At 39.2% G+C, this 22848-nt stretch overlaps 1 protein-coding gene across 2 annotated transcripts in view; it reads left to right on the plus strand.

Annotated features, from left to right (window-relative positions):
- Positions 1–7667: 7667 nt before the first annotated feature.
- The window catches only part of LOC310643885 (zinc metalloproteinase-disintegrin-like protein H4 subunit A), a 28278-nt gene continuing 13097 nt past the window's right edge, over positions 7668–22848 (plus strand). For both annotated transcript variants that reach the window (XM_083368547.1, XM_083368548.1), the window contains exons 1-10: positions 7668–7790; positions 9918–10024; positions 11036–11106; positions 13634–13712; positions 14744–14820; positions 16641–16836; positions 19080–19136; positions 19782–19853; positions 20824–20993; positions 21602–21686. In XM_083368547.1, coding sequence (XP_083224673.1) covers positions 7739–7790; positions 9918–10024; positions 11036–11106; positions 13634–13712; positions 14744–14820; positions 16641–16836; positions 19080–19136; positions 19782–19853; positions 20824–20993; positions 21602–21686 — 966 coding nt within the window. In that variant the 5' untranslated portion in view covers positions 7668–7738. The remainder of the gene's footprint in view (positions 7791–9917; positions 10025–11035; positions 11107–13633; positions 13713–14743; positions 14821–16640; positions 16837–19079; positions 19137–19781; positions 19854–20823; positions 20994–21601; positions 21687–22848) is intronic.

Below are 22848 nucleotides of genomic sequence, written 5' to 3' on the forward strand. Positions count from 1 at the left end.
AGGACGGTACACAAAGACCCATAGCCTTCTATTCACGCACTCTGACCAAAGCTGAAAGAAACTACGCACAAATTGACAGGGAAGCCCTAGCGATAGTAGCAGGGGTCAAAAAATTTCACGATTACCTGTATGGAAGACCATTTACTATATTTACGGATCACAAACCCCTGCTAGGCATATTCACTTGGAATAAAACTACTCCACAAATTCTCTCTCCGAGAATTTTACGATGGTCTACATTCTTAGCAGCCTATTCCTATCAACTAATACATAAACCAGGTAAAGAATTGGGACACGCTGACTGCCTCAGCAGACTACCCATGCAAACCAGGGACTCAGACCCAGCCCCAGCCAGCCTGATTTTAGCAATCTCCCAACTTCCAGAATGCCCCTTGACTGCAAACATTATAGCTAGTAATTCAGCCAAAGATAAAATACTTACCAGAGTCCTCAAATGGGCCACAACAGGGTGGCCAGCTCAAAACCCACAACCCCAATTCCAACCTTATTTTAACAGAAAAAATGAGATCTCAACACATAGAGGCTGCCTGCTGTGGGGAAATAGGGTCATCATACCAGAGAAAAACATAGACCAAACATTACACATTTTACATGAAGGACACCCGGGGATTGTAAAAATGAAGGTGATGGCTAGAAGTTATGTGTGGTGGCCAGGCATAGATAAACAAATAGAAAAGTATGTGGGTGGGTGTTATACCTGTCAAGAGACCAGGAACGAACCACCCCAGGCACCAATCCATAAATGGGAAACTACAAGGAACCCTTGGTCACGTATACATATAGATTTTGCAGGACCTATCCAGGGCCAAAGTTTCTTAATTGTAGTGGACAGCTATTCTAAATGGCTGGAAGTCACTCCCCTTAGAAAAACAACGTCCCAAGCCACTATTCAAGCCTTACGAAAAATATTCGCTACACATGGCCTACCTGACACCATAGTTTCAGACAACGGACCTCAATTCACCTCTCGTGAATTTCAGATGTTCGCTATGAAGAATTGTATTAGGCTGGTCACGTCGGCACCGTTCCACCCGTCGTCGAACGGAATGGCTGAAATTATGGTACGATCCACAAAAGAAGCTTTAAAAAAATTCGTTAAAGGGAACTGGCAGAGGCGTCTCAGCCAGTTTCTCTTAGCACAACACACAACTCCATGCACTACAACCGGCAAATCACCGGCTGAATTAAGATGGGGGAGGAGGCTAATAACACGACTCGACAGACTGCACCCTGACACATATCCAGAAGAAAAACAGCACCCCCACCCCGCCCGCACACTCAACCCTGGACAAATGATATGGGCACGATCATACACAGATAAAAACAAGTGGGTCCAAGGGACAGTAATAAAACAAACGGGGCCCATCTCATACCTTATAGCAACGCAAGCACAGGGCAACATACGCCGCCATATTGACCAACTCAGACCCAGACAACCACCACACAATTCTGAGCAACCAACCAATGCCGACAATGCCGAAATACAACCCCCACCGGAAATGCTGCCTATCCCAAACCAGGAAGACGAACACCAAAACGAAGGACCAGAACCAGACCACCCTCCACCCCTTCGCCGCTCAACCAGGAATCGAAGACCACCCACCTACCTAAAAGACTATCAGTGGGCAGGTTCCAACGTCCAAGAGGAAAGAAACGCACCAGGGGAGGGGTAAGGGGTGTGTTATATATGTAAACAGTTCTTTAATCGATATGTTATATGTGTAAACAGTTCAATAAGACTGCATTAACAAGTATAAACTAAACAAGCCGCCTGACAGGAAAACACGCGGGAACTTTGACAGCTGTCAAAGTTCCCCGCACAGCGCAGGCGCCACCACTGACAGCTCGCGGCTGTCAAACTCCGGACCATGAGGAAGCCTGAGCTGTCAAAGCTTCCACCGCACAGCGCAGGCGCAACCACTGACAGCTCGCGGCTGTCAAAACACCAACCCATGCGGAAGCCGGAGCTGTCAACAGAAGACGACGCGGATTGGTCCCTGCTTGACACGGCGCCAAAATAAACACCACTGATTGGTCCTCGCTACCAGCTGCCGGCTATAAAAGCCGGACAAGTTATTCTATGTTTGCCTTGCTCTTTAATAAACCTGTTGTTAACTAGCCTGTCGTCCCGAGTGGTCCTTAGGCTACTTCAGACTCCCCCAGGTCCATTAAGTTCCCCGGAGCCCCCTCGAAATCCCGAAACACCAGCCAGATCACAACAAGTGTGTTGGGGGGCGCCGGTCTTCCAGAGTCTTTCGAAATGACCCAGGTCCACAAGGCTCCACTGGGCTCCACCGGGATCCACCGGCTAGCCCAGGAACCTTCAGGGCCATCAGGAACAATGGGGGTGCCAACCCATCTGGGATATGCAGAACCAACCGGGGAACCGGCGAACCGGCCATAACGCCATCACTGAGTCATCGGAGCCGCTGCCGCTGGGCCGCTATGGCCGCCGCCGCCGCCATCACCGTTACCACCGGAACGCCGCCAAAGCCGCAAACAATCCGGGGAAAGCCACCGCCACCGCCGATGGAAAGCAGGCCAAAAAGGCCCAGGCGGTAGCGGGACAAACGGTCCGGCAGAAGCAGGCCAGACCACAGCAGTCGATGATAAAGTGGCCCGAAAACGGCCCGGGAACAACGCCGCCGCCGCCGCCACCTGTTATATCCCGCCCTTCTCCGAAGACTCAGGGTGGCTTACAATCTAAGAAGCACAAATCAATGTGCTTAGCAATAGCCTTCATTCTATGTATATGGCTGCTTATTCGGGCTTTCAGCCCCCCAAGTGGCATTTTTACAAAGTCAGCTTATTGCCCCCAACAATCTGGGTCCTCATTTTACCTACCTTGGAAGGATGAAAGGCTGAGTCAACCTTGAGCCTGGTGGGACTCGAACCTGCACTAATTGCAGGCAGCTGGTGTTACTTAAGGAGGCATTAGCCCACTGCTCCACCAAGGCTTAATAATAATAATAATAACAATAACAATAACAATAACAATAACAATAACAATAACAATTTACAATTTACAATAACAATAACAATAACAATAATTAATAATGATAATAATTCCTCTACCACATGTTCAAAGGGGATTTTGGAGTCTCCTCCTTCAGGAATTGCTGTTGGGAGGGCATTGCATTGTGCTAGGGATAAGGTCCTTCTGAATTTTGGAATACTTGTGTGACTTAGATATCTAACCAGTTGGAGAATATATGCAGAGGAGCTCAAGAAGGGATTTCTGAGAATTTATTTATTTAGAAAGTGTATATGGGTGCCCACTAATTCTATCATAAAAACTTTGGATTTAAAAAACTTTAAATGGCATTGGTGACATCTTGTGGTGAAGTATGATATTACAACTTGGACTGGACTGAAGGGGTTTTAGCTTTTAATATTGTTTTAATTGTTGGGCTTATGTAATTTAATCTATTTTAATTTATACTATTTTTATATCATATTTTATGTTGCCCTGTAAACCGCCCTGAGTCCTTCGGGAATAGGGCGGTATAAAAATTTAATTAAATAAATAAATAAATAAATATTTCCTAAAAGAGACTTGGCTTGAAGCCCAGACTCAAGAAAATTTTTTTCTTGAGCTTGACAGATACCACCTGTGAAAAACTCAGCTGTAAAGAAGGAACTTTTGGGTGGCATATCTGGCCTCTTTGAACTATGAATATAAACCTTTACTGATTTTCAGAGTTATATGTGGGGAATTGCTTTCCTATTTCTTTACATGAGAAGCATCTGTTACTACACAAGATGATGGAATACTTTGGACTATAAATTCTTGGTAAATAATCTCTACTATAAAGTCTACCTATAACACATGAAATAGATGTCCCATACCCAGTTAAAAAAAATGAAAAACTGTTTTTAACATTTGGTTTTAAAGTCTTTAACCTAACACATTATCAAGGGAATATGGATGAAGATCAGGAAAAAATCCTTTCTATGTTGAAATCAATACATGAAACCATTATTTCAGCTTGGGACAAGATAAGATGCAACATAAAGGAACAAGATGCCAGCTTAGATATACAAACCCAGTCCTTCACTACAACCAAAGAACTAACAATGCAGAAAATAACAGGAGAAGTGGAACAACTAAACCTAAGACGGAGGACCCAATTGACCAACAGATCCAGTCAACAGAAAAATCAAAAAAGGGAGTGACAACATTGAGAATGGAAAAGACCTTTTACATAAATCAGAAGAAATTTGAGGTAAAGAAAGAAGAACAGTTTGAATGAAAGATAAACCTATCAGGACAATTGTGGGAAAGTTGATTAATAGGGAGGCAATCTACTTAATATAAATGGGCTAGTTCTTCCAAAAATCTTGTAATCAAATGGTTTTTCTTATTTCATATTATTTGAGGGGCTGCCACAAAGAAGAGAGGGTCAAAGTATCAGAGGGCAGGACAAGAAACAATGGTTGTAAACTGAAAAAAGAGAGAAGCAACCTAGAATTAAGGAGAAACTTCCTGATAGTGAGGACAATTAACCAGTGGAACAGCTTGCCTCCAGAAATTGTGGTTGCACCGTCACTGGAGATTTTAAAGAAGAGGCTAGACAGTCTCTTGTCTGAGATGATATACGTTCCCCTGCTTAAGCTGGGGGCTGGACTAGAAGGCCTCCAAGGTCCCTTCCAACTCTATTCTATTCAAGCTGAAAAATTGGCAATAAGTCCTTATGAATTTTTTAGAAGGATTGGTAACCCTAAAACCTCCAGATGCTATTAAATTAAAACCTAGATATATTACACAGAAGAACTATACAAGAATAAGCTTAATGTCCCTGATAATCACAATGACGTGGTCACTGACCTCAAGCCAGACATCCTGGAATGTGAAGTGAAGTGGGCCTTAGAAAAGCTGGGCAACAACAAAGCTAGTGGAGGTGACAGTATTCCAGCTGAGCTATTCAAAATCTTAAAAGACGATGCAGTAAAAGTGCTACACTCAATTTGCCAGCAAATTTGGAAAACTCAACAGTGGCCACAGGATTGGAAAAGATCAGTTTACATTTCAATTCCAAAGAAAGGCAGTGCCAAAGAATGTTCAAACTATCGCACCATTGCACTCATTTTTCATGCTAGTAAAGTTATGCTTATAATCCTACAAGCTAGACTCCAGCAGTATGTGGATCGAGAACTACCAGAAGTACAGGCAGGATTTCAAAGAGGCAGAGGAACTAGAAATCAAATTGCTAACATATGCTGGATCATGGAGAAAGCTAGAGAATTCCAGAAAAACATCTAGTAATGCTTCATTGACTATGCTAAAGCCTTTGATTGTGTGGATCACAACAAACTGTAGCAAGTTCTTAAACAGATGGGCGTACCAGACCATCTTACTTGTCACTTGACAAAACCTATATGTGGGCCAAGAAGCAACAGTAAGAACTGGACATGGAAACACTGATCAGTTCAAAATTGGGAAAGGAGTCCGGCAAGGCTGTATACTGTCACCCTGCCTATTTAACTTATATGCAGAGCACATCATGAGAAAGGCAGGGCTAGATGAATCAAAAGTTGGAATTAAGATAGCCGGAATAAATATCAACAACCTAAGATATGCAGATGCTACCACTTTAATGGCAGAAAGTGAAGAAGAACTAAAGAGCCTCTTGTTGCAGGTGAAGAAGGAGAGTGCAAATGTTGGGTTGAAACTTAACATTAAATAAACCAAGATCATGGCATCCAGCCCTCTCAATTCCTGGCAAATAGATGGGGAAGAAATGGAGGTAGTGACAGATTTTATTCTCCAAGATCACTGCAGATGTGGACTGTAGCCAAGAAATTAAAAGATGCTTGCTCCTCAGGAAGAAAGCCATGACAAATCTAGACAGCACACTATAAAGCAGAGACATCACCCTGTCAACAAAAGTGTGTATAGTCAAGGCTATGGTCTTTCCAGTTGCAATGTATGGCAGTGAAAGTTGGACCATAAGAAAGGCTGAGCACCAAAGAATTCAGGCCTTTGAGCTATGGTGCTGGAGAAGACTCCTGCGAGTCTCTTGGACTGCAAGGCGATCAAACTGGTCAGTCCTAGAGGAGATCAGCCTTGACTGTTCTTTAGAAGGCCAGATCCTGAAGCTAAAACTCAAATACTTTGGCCACCTAATGAAAAGGAAGGACTCACTGGAGAAGAGCCTAATGCTGGGAAAGGTTGAGGGCAAGAGAGGAAGGAGATGACAGTGAATGAGGTGGCTGGATGGAGTCACTGAAGCAGTAGGTGTGAGCTTAAATGGACTCCAGAAGATGGTAGAGGACAGGAAGGCTTGGAGGAACGTTGTCCATAGAGTTGCGATGGGTTTGACACGATTTCGCAGCTAACAACAACAACAGCATCAAACTGAGATAAGAAAAGCATTAGTAGCACGCATACATTGAGTGCTACTTTATGATTTATGATTTATCCTCCCCTTGAACAGAAAAGCTAAATTCAGCATAAGATGTGGCTTGAGGCTACTTTGATAGCTATTCCCCTAACATGCTTAGCAATTTTAATTAGTCTGGAGTTATTTCAAGGGAGGATGGCTGGTGATGGTAAGGGCAGAAGTTCTGAAAGAAAACAAGATGGCCACCAAAGTGGTTTTCAAAGGCTCACATACCTTCTTGTTTCTAAACAAAGAGAAGATTCTTTTCCCTTTGTCCTCTTGGAATGAAGCCGCTGTTTCCACTGTGGGCTTTCTTTCCCTCAAAATTGCCAAACAGACTAATCAAAAGTAGATTTTCCTCTTTTCTTTTTCATTCATCAAAGATTTCTGATTTGCCTTTTTCCACACTCACCTTTATTGAGACGTGGAGGAGACAAAAGAAGAAGATTATAAGGGAAAAGTGGGTCCTCTTAAGGCAATTGAAATGGTTCACTCTGTTCTGTGATTCATCTCAGAGTTCCCCTTCAAAAGAGTTCCCCTTCAAAAGCCCTTTACAAAATAACAGAGATCGCTGACATCTTCTAGACCAGCCCCCTGCTCGAACAGGAGAGCCTATATCATTGCAGGCAAAGGGTTGTCCAATTTCTTCTGAAAACTCCCAGTGTTGGAGCACCCACAATTTCCGAAAGCAAGCCACTCCACTGATTAATTGTCCTCACTTTGAATGCATATTATTGCAGCTGACATTTGCATCAACATATAAATCCCGTTTCGGAAAATGGAGGGCTTGGTGAAGGAATTATATGAAGAGATAACAAAAGTTCTTGAGTTGTCTAAAAAGTAAGAATCTATTATGGCAGAGAAAGTTTTTTTTCCCCTGTAGTGAAATCAGGGATCCAGGCAAATGCATTGACATGGATTCAGTCAGTGCTAGCAATATTGAAAGGATGCTAGATTGCTCCAAAAGTGCCTCTTACTCACAAAATACTGTAAAAACCAACTCTTGGCATTTAAGACCCCATGCACCAGAGGCCCCAAATTTAGTTGTATTAACATGTGAGCCAGGGAAAGGTCTGCTGTGACCAATTAATCACCTCCTTTGGGCTTTTGGTTTGGGGGATGCCGTGAATGAACCCTCCCAGCTCTCATTTTTGGAGTGACATGTGCTAAACAGCTGGAAACCTGCCCTCCAATAGTATTGTTACAACTTAGAATTTCTGTAAATCCTTTAGCAAACACCTTCTCATATAAGGGCACAGTACACAGGGGAACAGCTCAGGTTGGCTTGAAAGCAGAAAGCGATTTCCTGTCCACCAGCCCATCCAGGCTCCAAAATGATCCAACCTCTCTTGGTTGTTACATGCTTAGTGGTCTTTCCATATCCAGGTAAGATGTTCTCTTTGGTTTCCTTGTTCAAATTCTTAGTGGTAAAAGTCTATGACACCTAACAAATTTCTTTGGTTTTTCTTTGGATACTTAACCAAACTTTGTTCCACTTCAGTTTCTACAGACTTAGCAAAATAATGCTCTCAAAGATAACATAAAGTTGTATAAATGTTTTTCTGATGTTTGCTTAAATTTTGTTAAGCCGCAAACAGATGCTAAGAAAGAAAAAGGGCATTCTTTCCTATCCTAAGATACTCGGAAGAAAAAGCACATTCAAGTTGGAGAGAAAGTTTCTCAATAATGTGAGTTAAAAAGAAAGATTATAAGACTGAAGAGAACAGAGAGACAGAGATTATGGCAAGAAAATTTCAGGAAGCAAAATGTTAAAGAAAAATAAAACGTTTTCAGTTTTAATTTTCTTTCAATAGATCAATTAGACATAATATGTAGCCAAACAAAAGCTAGTGCTACTGTTGTTGCAGAGAATCTTCAAACTGCGCTCAGGGTAATATGACACTAAGTTTTTTCAATGCAAGGTTTTGAATTATCTCAAATTATTTCTTCCCTCCATTCCTTTTACTCTTCAGAAAACCAGGGAGGTTCCCTTCTGAAATTCTTCCCATGTTCTCCTTCCTTCTGTGGGCTGTGATACCTTTCACATGCCAGTTGACCAGTCTTCCTGCCTCCTAAATCATTCCCCCATATCATTACAAGCAACCCAATACAATTGATTCAGATGGTTGCCAAACACAATTAAGGGTTAGAAGCTCACTGGGGGAGCCCCATACATTTTAAAGCAAGAATAGATGGGGATGCCCTTACCATGAGGCAGCAAACAGTAATTTAGGGAGAACGATATAGGAAAGAAGAAAGGGAGAGATGGAAAGGAAATTGCTGCTTTTTCTGTGCTATACTCTAGGCAAGAGAGGAATAGTAAGCTTGCTTGCTAGTAGGTGCAGTTGAGCCCCTCCCATGTTTCTGGGAGAATCAGGTACAAATGAGAAAGATGTATTCTTCTGCCTGGGGCTTCCTTTGGAAGATGCTTATCAGCAGTGCTTTTTTTATAAAAGAAAAAGGTGCCGGAACTCACACATGTCATACAACCCACCTTGCCTACCCTACAAGGTTCCATCCAAAAAAGGTGCCAGAACTCCATTCTGAGCCTTCTATGAGAAAAAAAAAGCCCTGCTTATCGGTCTGAGAAGATATATTTCCAAGGCCAAATGCTAATCCTGCTTAGATATCTCTCTCTCTCTCTCTCTCTCTCTCTCTCTCTCTCTCTCTCTCTCTCTCTCTCTCTCTCTCTCTCTCTCTCCCTCATTCAGTCTCAATTCTGTAGGTGTTTGGCTAGCAGGTTTTTTTCCCATACCTTATGGAAATTGATATTTCAGTTTATTGTTTTATTTCCATTTGCAACTACAAGCACACCAATCATATATCGAGGAATACTGTAGGTGTTGGACTGCCACATTTACAAAGTAACAAATGGCAGGTGGCCATTCAATGTCCTTATGGGGACCAACTCTAAGTTTTTCAACTGTTGGTCTAATTCTGAAATCACTGAATCTCATTATGTACATGTTGTTAGATGCCCCAGTGATAACTATGATGCTGTGGATTCTCCATAGATACTTTTGAAAGTGAAAGAAAGGAAAGTCAGCCAAACTATTAGGATGACAGTGAAATAGCAATTCAGCTGAAAGGAATTCCTAATAATTCCTTTCAGGTTTGCCTAGCTTTTTGACTAATGGATATGCTAAGCCATAATGTAGTATGGTTTACTGAATTGCATGAATCACATTATTTTGATTTACTGTTTCTGGTGTTATCCTTATCACACAGTACACAAACTTGTACATTGTTTGAGATTTATTTATTTATTTTTCTGATTATTCAAGCTCCGAATTCTTTCTTTTGCACCTGCCCAAAGCAATGTCTCCACTTAGACTTCCAGCTCCCCAACATCATTCAGCAAATTGCATTCCCAGAGAAAATCTGGATTTCTGTGCTGTGTCCCACTAGAAAAGATTCCATTTGTCACTGATAACTGAATAACAAATTGTGTTGTGGTCGTGAAAATGGTAGAAATCCCAAAGGCAACCAAACCTTTTCTTTTTTCTTACGAAGGGAATTCTGTAATCCTGGAATCTGGGAACGTTAATGATTATGAAGTAGTGTATCCACAAAAAGTCACTGCATTGCCCAAAGGAGCACTTCAGCAGCCTGAGCAAATGGTAAGAAAAAGATCTTTGTTTCATCAACAAATTGTTTCTTGTCAGCCCACAGAAATTATGATATTCCTTTGCTGCCATCTAATGGTTATCTGATTTTTTGCATAGCAATCTGTGTTCCTGCTTGAATTATTTAGTTATTTATTAAACGGATTTATATGGCCTCCCAATTCACACAAAATTGAGGAGACTCCTGGCAACTTATAACAGAATATCCTAATATTAATAGGTTCGTATAACTAATAAAGTGTTGGAAGACACCCAGGCGTACAGTGAGGAGGGATCAAGTAGGGAATTAGCCATGAGTCATTTCATAGCTGCAACAGATCCAGGACTGACAGCTTCCCCACCACCACCACCCCCAGGAAATTCCATTAAATTTTATCTATCTGTTCTGAAGAGAAGGGAAGCAGTCTATGGAGATTCCTGTATTATAGGCAGAATACAGTAAAGTAGCTGATTTAAATTCTACACGTGTGGAACTGGTTACTTGTGCCTAACATAAATTTACTGCTAATAGGGAACTTTGAGGGATTTTTTTCTTCCTTTTTATGCTCTTGGGTCATCTACATAAAAGATGATGGGAAGCTGTGACAGCTATCAACCATGAGATATGAAATTATCCTTTCTAGCTTCCCAGAATGCATCACTTTGAAATATAAAAGTTGTGTTTCTAGGTGAATATGGCATAGTGGTTACAGCTCAAGATTAGGACTAAGAACCAGATTCAAGTCTATCACTGGATGACTTTTGAGTCAGACTCTCTGTCCCAACTCAACCTCATTCACCAAGATGTTCAATTAGAGAATGAAATTTTGAACTTATGCAGAAAAGTTAATTTAAGATCTTACAGTTCAAAGCACCAGATGAAATACTCTGTCTAATAAATAATTTGGCTATGGCAAATTATTTATTAGATTTAAATTGATACAGATGTATAGTTGTTAAGATTTTATTTTATTTTATTTGCCTAATTTTTTGGAAAAAATAAACCCTGAACTATTTGCATTTCAGTATGAAGACACCATGCAATATGAATTTAAAGTGAATGGAGAGCCAGTGGTCCTTCACCTAGAAAAAAATAAGTATGCTAACTCAGAAGTTCTCTTAACTTTATTAGGACAATGTGGAAAATGTATATTCCTGGACACAATCTAGGAGAAATAATAATTGCATTCCTTTGTTTGGAAATTAAATTATATGTTACTGGGAAGGAAAAAAATGGATATAGTGATTGAATATGTTAATTGTGTCTTACCTTGGAACTGAGAATTTTTTTACTCCTGCTCTCCTATTGTACACTGCTGGACCATAACAATTTTAGACAAAGTTGAACCATTCAAGGATCAGAACCTTCTAGCAATTGAATTAATTAGGTTAGTTATGAAATATTGCAGAGATTTTAAAGTGATTGCTGATGCTGCTTCACAGATATCCCATCAATCTGAATAACATTTCCTATGAGACCTGCATAGCTGCTCAACCTATATCAATATTTATATGTTAAAGCATGAAAGGCAGGAAATGTCATATCCTATTAAGGCCTGAAAGGGGACAGAACCTAAATAAGCCCCAATTTTCACTACACTTTTTTTTTTAAAAAAAAAGCCATGTGAGTCTTCTCAAAGATGTTCCATTTCAACTGTAAATTAAGATATGAATAAAACTATTATGCAAATGTAAGGCACCTGGCTTATATTTGCATAATAACTAACCCATTGAAACGAGTTTTTGGTCTTTCACTGACTCATCTAGCCAGGCCTTTAAAAAACATTGGCAGCTTTGCTTCACTATGGGGAATAGAAATGGAATGAAACTATTTTTCAGCATAAAAGAATAACATAGTTGAAAGGGACCTTGGAGGTCTTCTAGTCCACCCCCCTGCTCAAGCAGGAGACTGTACCGTTCCATGGCTGTCCAATCATACCTTGAATGCCTCCAGTGATGGAACACCCACAACTTCCGAAGGCAAGCCATTCCACCCATTAATTGTTCTCATTCTCAGGAAATTTCTCTTAGTTCTAGTAAATGAACCACGAACACCACTAAAAGAAAGTGTGCCATTTTCATTACCCTAAAACCTGTAAATGACGTATCACCATTTAAATTAGTATGGCAGCCACTACACTGTAAATACAGTATGTCTCTGCAGCCTGGTGCAATTTAATACTAGTGTTAAGTCTGAGATACAAAGTTGGTGCATTGGGAATGACTGCTTGGCTTTGATTTTAGCATGTATCTTGGTTTTGACCATCCTATATGTATCTTAAGGGACGTGGTGGCTCAGTGGGTTAGGACGCTGAGCTTGTCGATCAGAAGGTCGGCAGTTTGGCGGGTCAAATCCCGAGTTCCGCGTAACAGAGTGAGCACCTGTTACTCGTCCCAGCTTCTGCCAACCTAGCAGGTCGAAAGCACGTAAAAATGCAAGTAGAAAAATAGGGACCACTACGGTGGGAAGGTAACAGCGTTCCGTGCGCCTTTGGCGTCTAGTCATGCCGGTCACATGACCACGGAGACGTCCTCGGACAAGCGCTGGCTCTTCGGCTTTGAAACGGAGATGAGCACCGGCCCCTAGAGTTGGAAACGACTAGCATGCATGTGCGGGGGAACCTTTACCTTTAGCTTAATATGTATCTTTAAATGTATATTGTCTTTATTATTAAGTATCAGCTACTAAGAAATTGCCCTATATGTATCTTTCTGTCACTTTATCTTATACTACTGGAGATGGTAAATTCTAATGTGTGCTTTAGAAATTCTAGTGTCTCCTTTTGTTTTGTTTAAATATGAAAGCTGTATGAAATTTCAAGGGTAGCATCTGGAAGCTCTTGTTTTGCCATGGAAGCAAAGCAGGACTAGAGAGGGAAGACCAGCAAGAAATATCTAGATTGGAAAAATAGAAGGCAATGCCAAGTGTGTAGATGTGACACCAGGAATGGAAAGTGACTCCACAAATTGGTTCTGTTTGAAGGTTCAAGGCATTTATTTCCTTGAGGTTCCTTCAAATTACTCTAAAGTAAATAGAGCTATACTGCTCTCCTTTATAGACCAAGCAGTTCAATGAGACTGTTGTATAGACTAGAACAGGAGTCTTCAAACTTGGCCTTTTTATGACTTGTGGACTTCAACTCCCAGAATTCCTAGGCCAGATACGCTGGCTGAGGAATTCTGGGAGTTGGTCCACAAGTCATAAAAGGGCCAAGTTTGAAGACCCCTGGACTAGAAGAATGAAAAGAAGACGCAATACCAAATGTCTTCTCCTGGTCAATCATGCTTCTCTGAGCCTTGATGAAGAGAATTGCACACCTTCCTTAGTGTAAATCTCTCTCTTCAAGTGAATCTAGTATAGCACTCCTCTTAAATAGCCCTCTCTGAGCCTTGATGAAGAGAATTGCACACCTTCCTTAGTGTAAATCTCTCTCTTCAAGTGAATCTAGTATAGCACTCCTCTTAAATAGCCATCCTCATAGGATTGAAATGCTTACTACTTTCCTTTGATACCAAAGAAGATGCTTAAAAGGCCACTATACAATAGTTGTAAACTTATTATAAAATTATCTCAGTCCTACTTAGTTCCTGACATAGATATTCTCTTCTTTGCATTCTTTCCAGAGATCTTTTTTCAGAAGATTACAGCGAGACTCATTATTCCCCTGATGGCAGAGAAATTACAACAAACCCTCCGGTTGAGGTAGGGTCTCACTTTTAAGAGTCTTACTTTTAGGAAGTAAATTGAAACAAATGTTTCTGCACAATATTACAAATATACAAGAAGGAGACCAGGCTACTCAAACAAGAAGGGCTATATATGTATGAAGTATCTTATATTGATATGTTCTTATAAGGATGTATGGATTGTTAAACCCAGTTTGTTTTACTCATTGAATTGCCATGGCAATATTTCAATCATCCAGTTCTTTCCTACTGGTTAAAAGCCAACATTTTGGGGAGTGAGTTTCACAAATAGATTTATTATAAGAACATCAGGTTTAGAAGATCTATATTTTCATTTATAAACCAGACTACAGGGATACATGCAAAGTCTTTTATCTGTAATACCAAAAGTGAGAACAATTCATTTTGTTCCTATACAGAAATTCATATATCTTTCATATTAAAATGGTACAGAATGTGGCCCTACCAGCTGCCAAAAAATGACAGCACTAACATGCTTCATGAACTCCTTGGCTCCTTGCCCCAGATTGATCTAAATGTGCATCCTCTGTCTTCAAAAATTATCTACCTCTGGCTTAGCATCTTCAAAGGTCACACAAATTACTCCTATTTAGTGTGTAACAGAAATCTTTTGATTTTAATATCTGCATGGATCCTGCTTCCAGATAATGCTAGAAATTATATATCTCTGTATATTTCTGAAAGCTTTCCTTGTGTGAGCTCAAGGAAATAACAATTATTTGGTATTATTAGTAAATGTGGAATTTTTCAGTAAGATTTCAGAATGTAGGACAATCATGAAGTCTGAAAGTTTATTCAGCAAATCCTGTGGTTCAGCGCTAGAGTTCACTTCCAAGAAAACATTTTATAGTTTTGTGTTGGTTGTCTGCCCAAGCAGGTCTTCTGCCCCCCTGAATCAAAATTTTCTGAATAACTGCTGTCTTAATATTTCATTGATCTTCTGGAATACATTGGAACTGTACTTCTGCTCAACAAATCACACTAGAAACAAGCTTTAACCAGTGTAGTCCTCTTGCCTCCCTACAGGATCACTGCTATTATCATGGACACATCCAGAATGAGGCTGACTCAACTGCAAGCATCAGTGCATGCAATGGTTTGAAGTAAGTTGGTCTCTAATCTTTTATTTATTTTATTAAGAATAATATACTGCTCTTGGAGTTGTCACAGTGAAAATGAAGGACATCCTCAGTTTTTCATGGAAATTAGTTGGGTGTGATCCAAGACTTCTGCAGAATTAAGACAGACTTTGGTTGAATACCATGAAGAGCTGCTGCCAGCCAGTAGAGACACTGGGGAGCTAAATCAGATCTGTCTAAAGGAGCTTCCAAGCCCTGGTCTCTTTTCCTTATACGTAGGAGGTGATGTTACAGGTAGAGAAGATAAGTAGGTTTCAGACTGCATACCTTGCTAGAACGTGTACAGGAAGAGGCAAGCAGACTTTTCAGTTCTTTTCGGAAACACTTTCTTGAGCCACTCTGCACACCTTTTCCAATCAGGTAGATATCTTAGCCACATAAAGATACCAAAATTCAGAAGGTCCTTATCATTAGTGGGAATCAACATCCTTTTAACATCTGTTACTGAAGGAAGACACTGAAAGATCCCCTTTGAACAGAGACTGTGTCCATGCAGTGGAGGAATAAATGAAAAGATGGAACATAAAAAAAAACAACAGAATGATAAAGGAAAAACAGAATGACAGAATAACAGCATTGGAAGGGACCTTGGAGGTCTTCTAGTCCAACCTCCTGCTCAAGTAAGAGACCTATAGCATTCTAGACAAATGGCTGTCAATCTCTTGACAGCAGCAGTAGTGATAGAACACCCACAACATCTGAATGTAAACTTTTCCACTGGTTAATTGTTCCAATTGTCAGGAAATTTCTCCTTAGTTCTAGGTTGGTTCTCTCCTAGATTGATTTCCATCCATTACTGCTTCTCCTCCCACCAGGTGATTTGGAGAAAAGGTTGTCCCACACTTTTTTGTGGCGGCCCCTTAAATATTGAAAGACTATCATGTTATCTCTACTCCTTCTTGTGGTTAGCCTGAATGTACCCTGTTCCTGCAAGCATTCATCATATGTTTCAGCCTCCAGCTCATTATTACAGTAGTCTGAGTTGTTATTCATGTTATTCTGCATTACCCTCTTTAATGAAGATGCTTGCCAAGACTTGTTATTTTCATTCTTTATTAAATATCCTGGTCATCCTGACTCTTATCTTAAATTGCTATCAGATCAGTTTGAATTTATTTCTTTCCTTCCAGTTATATATTGTTCCTGTTTTTATCATAAATAGTTGTGATTTTGGGGTTTTATCTGTTGGCTTATGGCTTAATAAAGATTTATTGATTGAGTGTATTATATATATATATATATATATATATATATATATATATATATATATATATATATATATATATATATATATATATATATATATATATATATATGATATAAAGTACTTCACCCTTATGAGATAATTTTTACACAAAAACAGAATCTTTCAAATAGCTTTAGTCTTGCATTTGTATAGCTAGAAACTTTATTTTTTTAACATTCTAGAAAATATGCAGTGTTGGATTCCATGCCAAAGTATCTCCAAACAAATACTGTACAGATATTTTGTGGTTGCATTGAGTATGTGCAATCTCTTATATCCTTATGTTCATAGCTGTATCTTTGAGAAGTACGAGAAAGCGATATGAGTGCTGAGGAAAGAAAATAAAAAAATTCATTGAATTTTAAGAAGGGATTCAAAAACATGAGGAATGGTGACTTGGTTAGTTAAAAATGGGTCTCAGAGCTGAGTTTCATTACCCAACTAGGTAACATCATCAGTGCAGTTTATCTCTGAACTAACAATATTCTCTTCTCTTGCTTCTCCATCTCTGATCACCCTTTTCCACACTGTTTTACAGAGGACATTTCCAGCTTCAAGGGGAGACGTACTTAATTGAACCCTTGAAGATTCCCGACAGTGAAGCCCATGCAGTCTACAAATATGAAAACATAGAAAAAGAGGATGAGGCCCCCAAAATGTGTGGGGTAACGGAGACTAATTGGGAATCAGATGAGCCCATCCAAAAGGCCTCTCAGTTAGTTGCTACTTCTGAAGTAAGTCTCAGAGTTTGAGAACATGGATTCATTTACTTGTTTCTAAAATGTAAAATAAAAGAGAAATTATTTGGGGAAGGTGATTAAATAGAATTCAAAAGGGAGGAGCTCCTATTTCTTTTTTATTATTATTATTCTAGCCCTAGTATAAAAGAAATAATCAAGACTTGATGAACAGAAAATACATGTTCCAGGCTTATAGCATTTTCTTTGGTCATAAGAAACCTAGTTTGGAGATTTGAATCAAAATGGAATTAAATGAATCTCCAAATCATCTCAACTTTCTAAATCATTTTTTTTAAATAATCAAATTAATTTTTTATTCCTCTTTTATGCATGCAGAGAGGACTTGGGATGGGGGAGAAACTGGTTTGAAATATTTAATGGTGTTGAGATGTCTGATAAATCATTATAGAATCTTGACTCTATTGTCCAATTTGATTTGAATCATCAAGTTGGATTGACAACGATTGAATAAAAAGTGACGAATTGAATCTAGTCACAATTGACCCTCATATTCCTAATATTTTCCTCCTTTACTGGAGGGACAAAAGTTAGAAAACAAAGTGACAGCTCCTTCCTTCCTTTCGCTGGCAAAAGTTGAAACTGGCTGAAATATATCTAGAATTTCAAAATCCCAACTTTTTTATTAAAATGTTAAAATTGACATGGAATAATAGTTGTTGTTACAATGGAGTACCAAAATACAAGTGCAGAGGCCAAAATTGATTATGAAGTCTGATTTGCCTTTTGCCTTCAGTGTTTCTGGCAATTAAAGATTCTTTATCCTCGGCAAGTTGTGGTTATATGCATTTTGTTTAATTGGTCCTTAATTGGTCCTCTATCTTGAATGTTCTTGTCTTAATGTCAGGTCTTGAACACTTTATTCAAATTGGCTGTCAGAGAGCAAGGAGAGAAATTGCACTCTAGAATTAGCAATTTGGCCTTGTAGCTCTGTATGCTGAAAAAACACGAGTACACTTTCCTAGGGAAAGAAGCAAGTAATGCACACTCACACATTCAGGTCTTAGCATAAGTGTACTTCCTGAGCAACCTGGGTACTCTAGTGGTGGAATCTAAATGTGGAATGCAGTAGGGAGGGGCTCTTTCCCAGGGAAATAAGAGGCAGATCAGAAATGAGTCCTTGGATTGCAGAAAGAAGCCCGGAAGGGATCCTCCCTAAAGCCTTCACAGGGTGTATCTCATGGTTACACAGAGTGTGCTTTAGTCTGGCAAGATTCCCGTCTATAGGAGAACAGCAAGAAAGAAACTACTCTGAGCAATTAACCATGTTTTCTTGTTCCTTGAGCCTGAGAACTCTGGAGCAATATTTCAGTAAGCATTTTAAAATTACATCAAAAGAAAGGCACAATTCTTTGGCCATTAAGAGTGAGTTCAGTGGGTCAAAATGTCTGATTGCCTCCCCTTACCTTGTCTTTGATGCATAGTGTGATATGATTGCAGGCAAGGTCTAATTGGTTCCATAGCATGACCACATCACCGTGTTTCTCACGTGATTGGTTGGGATCCTTTCTTTGACAAGGGGAAGGAAAGGTGAGAAAGTCATTGAAGGATCATTTTGACAGCCAGAAAAACAGGTTAAAGAGAGCTATTTCCTCACGTGCCTGTTCTTAGTCCTATTAAATTCTGTTCAGAATTAGATATTCACATATACCTGTATCTTTAAATGTAGGCATCAAAAATTCCAAAAACAGATTAATTGGAAATATTTGCAACATATACAAAGAACGTGACTTTTTTAAGAGGTGACCACTTTTGTTTTTGCTTGACAATCCATTGCATAATGTACTTTTTCCTCAAAGCTTTGTCAGCACTTTCTCTAAGTCAGAGTTCCCCAACCTTTCCAGCTTTGCAGACAGGTGGGGAGAGGGGATGGATCCATGTGAGCAGCGGGGTCATGCCCATGCGAGCAGTGGGCACACACAGTCCTGCAAATGGAGCACACACACCCATGCTTGGTCAGTGGTCATCCAAGTGGAGATGCAGGCGCTCACCTGCCACTTCCATGGCCCAGTTCCGAAGGGCTCAAGGCCCAGGGATAAAATTTTAACAAGCTGTCTCCCTATAAATGTCTTCTTCAAAGAACCAATATTCTGAAAGTTCAAGTATTTTGAGCAGAGAGTAAAACAAGCACTTTTCCAATTGTCTGATGATGACCAACATTCTTGTTGGCTGCTGGGAGCAACATGTCTAAACAGTCTTTTGTTTATTGTTCTGTTTAGCAACAGAGAAACATCCAAAAATACATTGAGCTTGTCATAGTTGTAGACAATGTAATGGTAAGTATCCTGGATATCTTTCCATTTTCTTTCTGCATTGAGCACCACATTTTGTTTCTGCTTTTTTAATGAGATTAATAAACATCCTAACTAGCTTTCTCTTAAAGTATGCTTTATCATAAACTTTGATATTTTTTTGTTATTGGACCCAACCAATATTTACAAAGTAAAGAGACATTTGCACATTTGTTCTTCCTGGATACCGTCTAAATTTATTTTTATACCACACTGCTTAAACAGTTCTGTAGGTTTGTTGGAAACATTCCCGAACTCTCTGTTTGTCCAAGCTGACAACACAGGAAGAAAAAGAGATACTGTATAGTGAGGAATGTTTATCTCACACCTCTCTGAACGTGGAAATGTAGCATCCAGTTTAGAAAAGCATTTCAGTAGGCTCACCAAAACTTTCTCCAACCAGGAAAAAAGCCCTTTTATGCTGCTGAAAAGTTAAAAACCTTAATATATTAATGGGACAAATGTAGATTAAAAATCAGCACAAAAGAATTCTTTGGACTGCTTGGATACAAATTATTATTACATCAACAAATTCAAAGATCCTTTCACTGATATGTTCTTTCTCTCCCTCCTTCTTTCCCTTCTTCCTATAATTATCATCTCATCTTAACATTTTTATCTTTTCTGTAGTTCAGGAAATACAACGGCAATTCGACTGCTATAAAAATAAGAATATATGAAATGGTCAACACTTTAAATGTGGTAAGAGGATATGGCAAATATTATTTTGCTTATTGATTTTAAACTTGTCTCAGCCCCAGCCGAGATTTTCACCGTGTTAACACAACACACTTAACCAGGTAAAGAGAGAGAGAAGATGGGTTTCTACAAGAATGCTAACTTCTGTGGCTTTGAGTGAGGCAAAACTGGGTCATTTGGCCAGCTGGTGATCCAGCATGTGAGGCCATCCCAGAAAATGGGTTAATTCAGTAACTAGGTTAATAAGTCTCTTATGGGAATACAGTCACTGTGTTGGGAGGATGCAAGTCCAAAAGTGTTGCAAGAATTCAGTCAGAACTATGTCTGTAGCTGGATTCTTTCAGGGCTGTGGTTAATGGTTCTGAACTGGGAGATTAGAAAGAGATGGACAGACTCAGTCTATTCCCAGTTCAGTTGATTATGAAACTGATCCCTGAGAAGAAACTCGGAGAGAGAAACTCAACTTGACTTGGATTGTGGTACTTAGGAGCAGATACACTCATATTGCAGTCTCCTATTAGCCTTGTTTATATTTTCACTCTTGATGATCAGTTAGAAACAGGGAGAGAACAGGAAGATTGATGAGTCAACTCTCTTGTTAGTCCTCCTACTCTTCTGTTCCTGTTTATAGAGAATAATCACCTGCTTCTTTTTATCATGTTATTTATTTCTCCTGCTTAATACATTATTATTATTCCCCAATATATAGAGTCCTGGCTGCTGTCTGAGCTTGGTGGTTTCCTTGCAGACATTTCATTATCTGACTAAACAACTTACTTAGTAAGCAAAGCAGCAAACTCAGAGCACCAAGGACTTCAACCTTGAGCTCCAGAGATTTCTCTTCTATTGATGCCTAGATCTATTTTTTTTCACATGCCCATAAAGACCAATGTCAGTTGCTTTTTAATCTTGAAATATTTCTCAAGGTTTACTTTTGTTTGAGTTTCTGATAGATGCCATATCCATTTGACAGGTTTTCAGAGTTTTCAGAATTTTTGTAGCACTGGTTGGCGTAGAAATTTGGAACAAGAAAGATCAGATTAAAGTGCAGTCAGAAGCAAGTGATACTTTGCACTTATTTGGAGATTGGAGAGACAAGAATTTGCTGAGGCGCAAAAGACATGATAATGCTCAGTTACTCACGTACGTCTCATGGTGGGGAAAGGGAGTGGGGGTGGCTGGGAGCGGAGGATTATGGGAAGGTTAGTGCTTGTTCTATGCTGTATGCTTTAAAACACGTGTGAACTATGTTTCAAAGTTAACCACTCTTTTTTTTTTTTTGGAGAAGAGAGCTGGTTTTGAGAAATCCTTGAATGATTGAGTGTCAAAAACCCAGCTTGATTTGATTTCACATGGATTTAAAATTGAAACTCAAATGATTAGAAATAACCCTACAGCTAAATAGATAAACCAAATCTATTAAATAAATATGTATTTGGGTTTTTCATACTTAATGGAATTAAATTAACCCAATGGGCTGGATTGAGACAACATGCTAGCCCTTCTCACCAATCTAATTCATGCTAACACCAGCCATACTCACCATACATTCTGAATATTTTTAACAGACCTGCTTAGTTAAATGGCTTCGGAGACTACAGCCTAAAATGAATTCCAACATTCTGAAAACTGGTAATAACTGAGGACGGGTCGAGGAGTTTGCAGAAAGCCATTAGTTATGTATGCCCTAAGACTACAAAACATGCTTTTAACTTCTATAAATTTTATTCCCCTCCCCTTCTTTCTTATAGGGGCATTGACCTCAATGGACGAACTTTAGGAATCGCTCCCGTGAGCGGCATGTGCCAGCCAAAGCGTTCTGTAGAACTTATTCAGGTTAGTAGGGGAAAAAAGGATATCTGTTATCTATTTGTACTCAAGTGAAAACTTATATACAGGCATAACTTCTTTACAAATAAAGTTCTTATTTTTGATCCACATTATTTTCATCCATAATTAATTTAAATAAATAAATAAATAAATAAATAACACCAGCTGCCTGCAATTAGTGCAGGTTCGCATCCCACCAGGCTCAAGGTTGACTCAGCCTTCCATCCTTCAAGGTAGGTAAAATGAGGACCCAGATTGTTGGGGGCAATTAAGCTGACTTTGTAATGATGCTGCTTGTGGGGGGTGAAAGCCCTAATAAGCAGGCATATACATAGAATGAAGGCTACTGCTAAGCTTGTAAGCCGCCCTGAGTCTTCGGAGAAGGGCAGGATATAAATGGAATTAAAATAAAATAAAAATAAATAAATATTTATTGATGGACTTGACATCTGCAGGTCCTGCCTCAACTCGTTGCATTTTGACACAATGCATTCTAGCCATGTTGCAGAACAAACTGTTTTGTATACAATATGCTATATATCAAAGATGACAATAATATTATAATGTTTCTAGATCAGGAGGAGTCAAACTGTGCTCTAGCTAGCAAATGAGCAGGTCAAATCATATAATACTTATAATACGTTCAAATAAGGCTTCTGAATAATGTTCTTAGCAATCCTAATGAAAAACATGAGTCACCCTTCTTTCATTTCAAGAAATTTAGTATCAAGATTGCTTATGACTGAATTATACTACATTGAGAAAATGAGAGAATACTAAATCTATTTAAAAAGAAAAAAAAATCCAGTATTTTAAGATCCTGAAAGAAAACCATATTAGTTAAGTTGATGCTATGCATTTATTGAGAAACAGTAAACTTAGTTTTTTTTTCTTCATGTAGAAAGAATGGATAGTCATGGCAATAAATAAAACTTATACAACAAAGCTCATAAAGTTTTGTTTCTTAATAAGCAGAGTTAGGATCCTGGTAATACGAGGTATTGGTAAGCCTGTTTGCTCAAGAAGATTATTTTACTCAGAAAGACCAAGTCATTCTTAAGTCTGCATAGGATCGGTACCTTCAATATTCTGAAAATGCTAGCTTGTAGCAAAAGACACTGAGTAGCTTTTGGACTGATGTTGCCTCTAATTTTTAGTAAGTAAATAA

Source organism: Vipera ursinii (assembly GCF_947247035.1).
Source record: "Vipera ursinii genome assembly, chromosome: 8".
Taxonomy (NCBI): Eukaryota; Metazoa; Chordata; class Lepidosauria; order Squamata; family Viperidae; genus Vipera; species Vipera ursinii.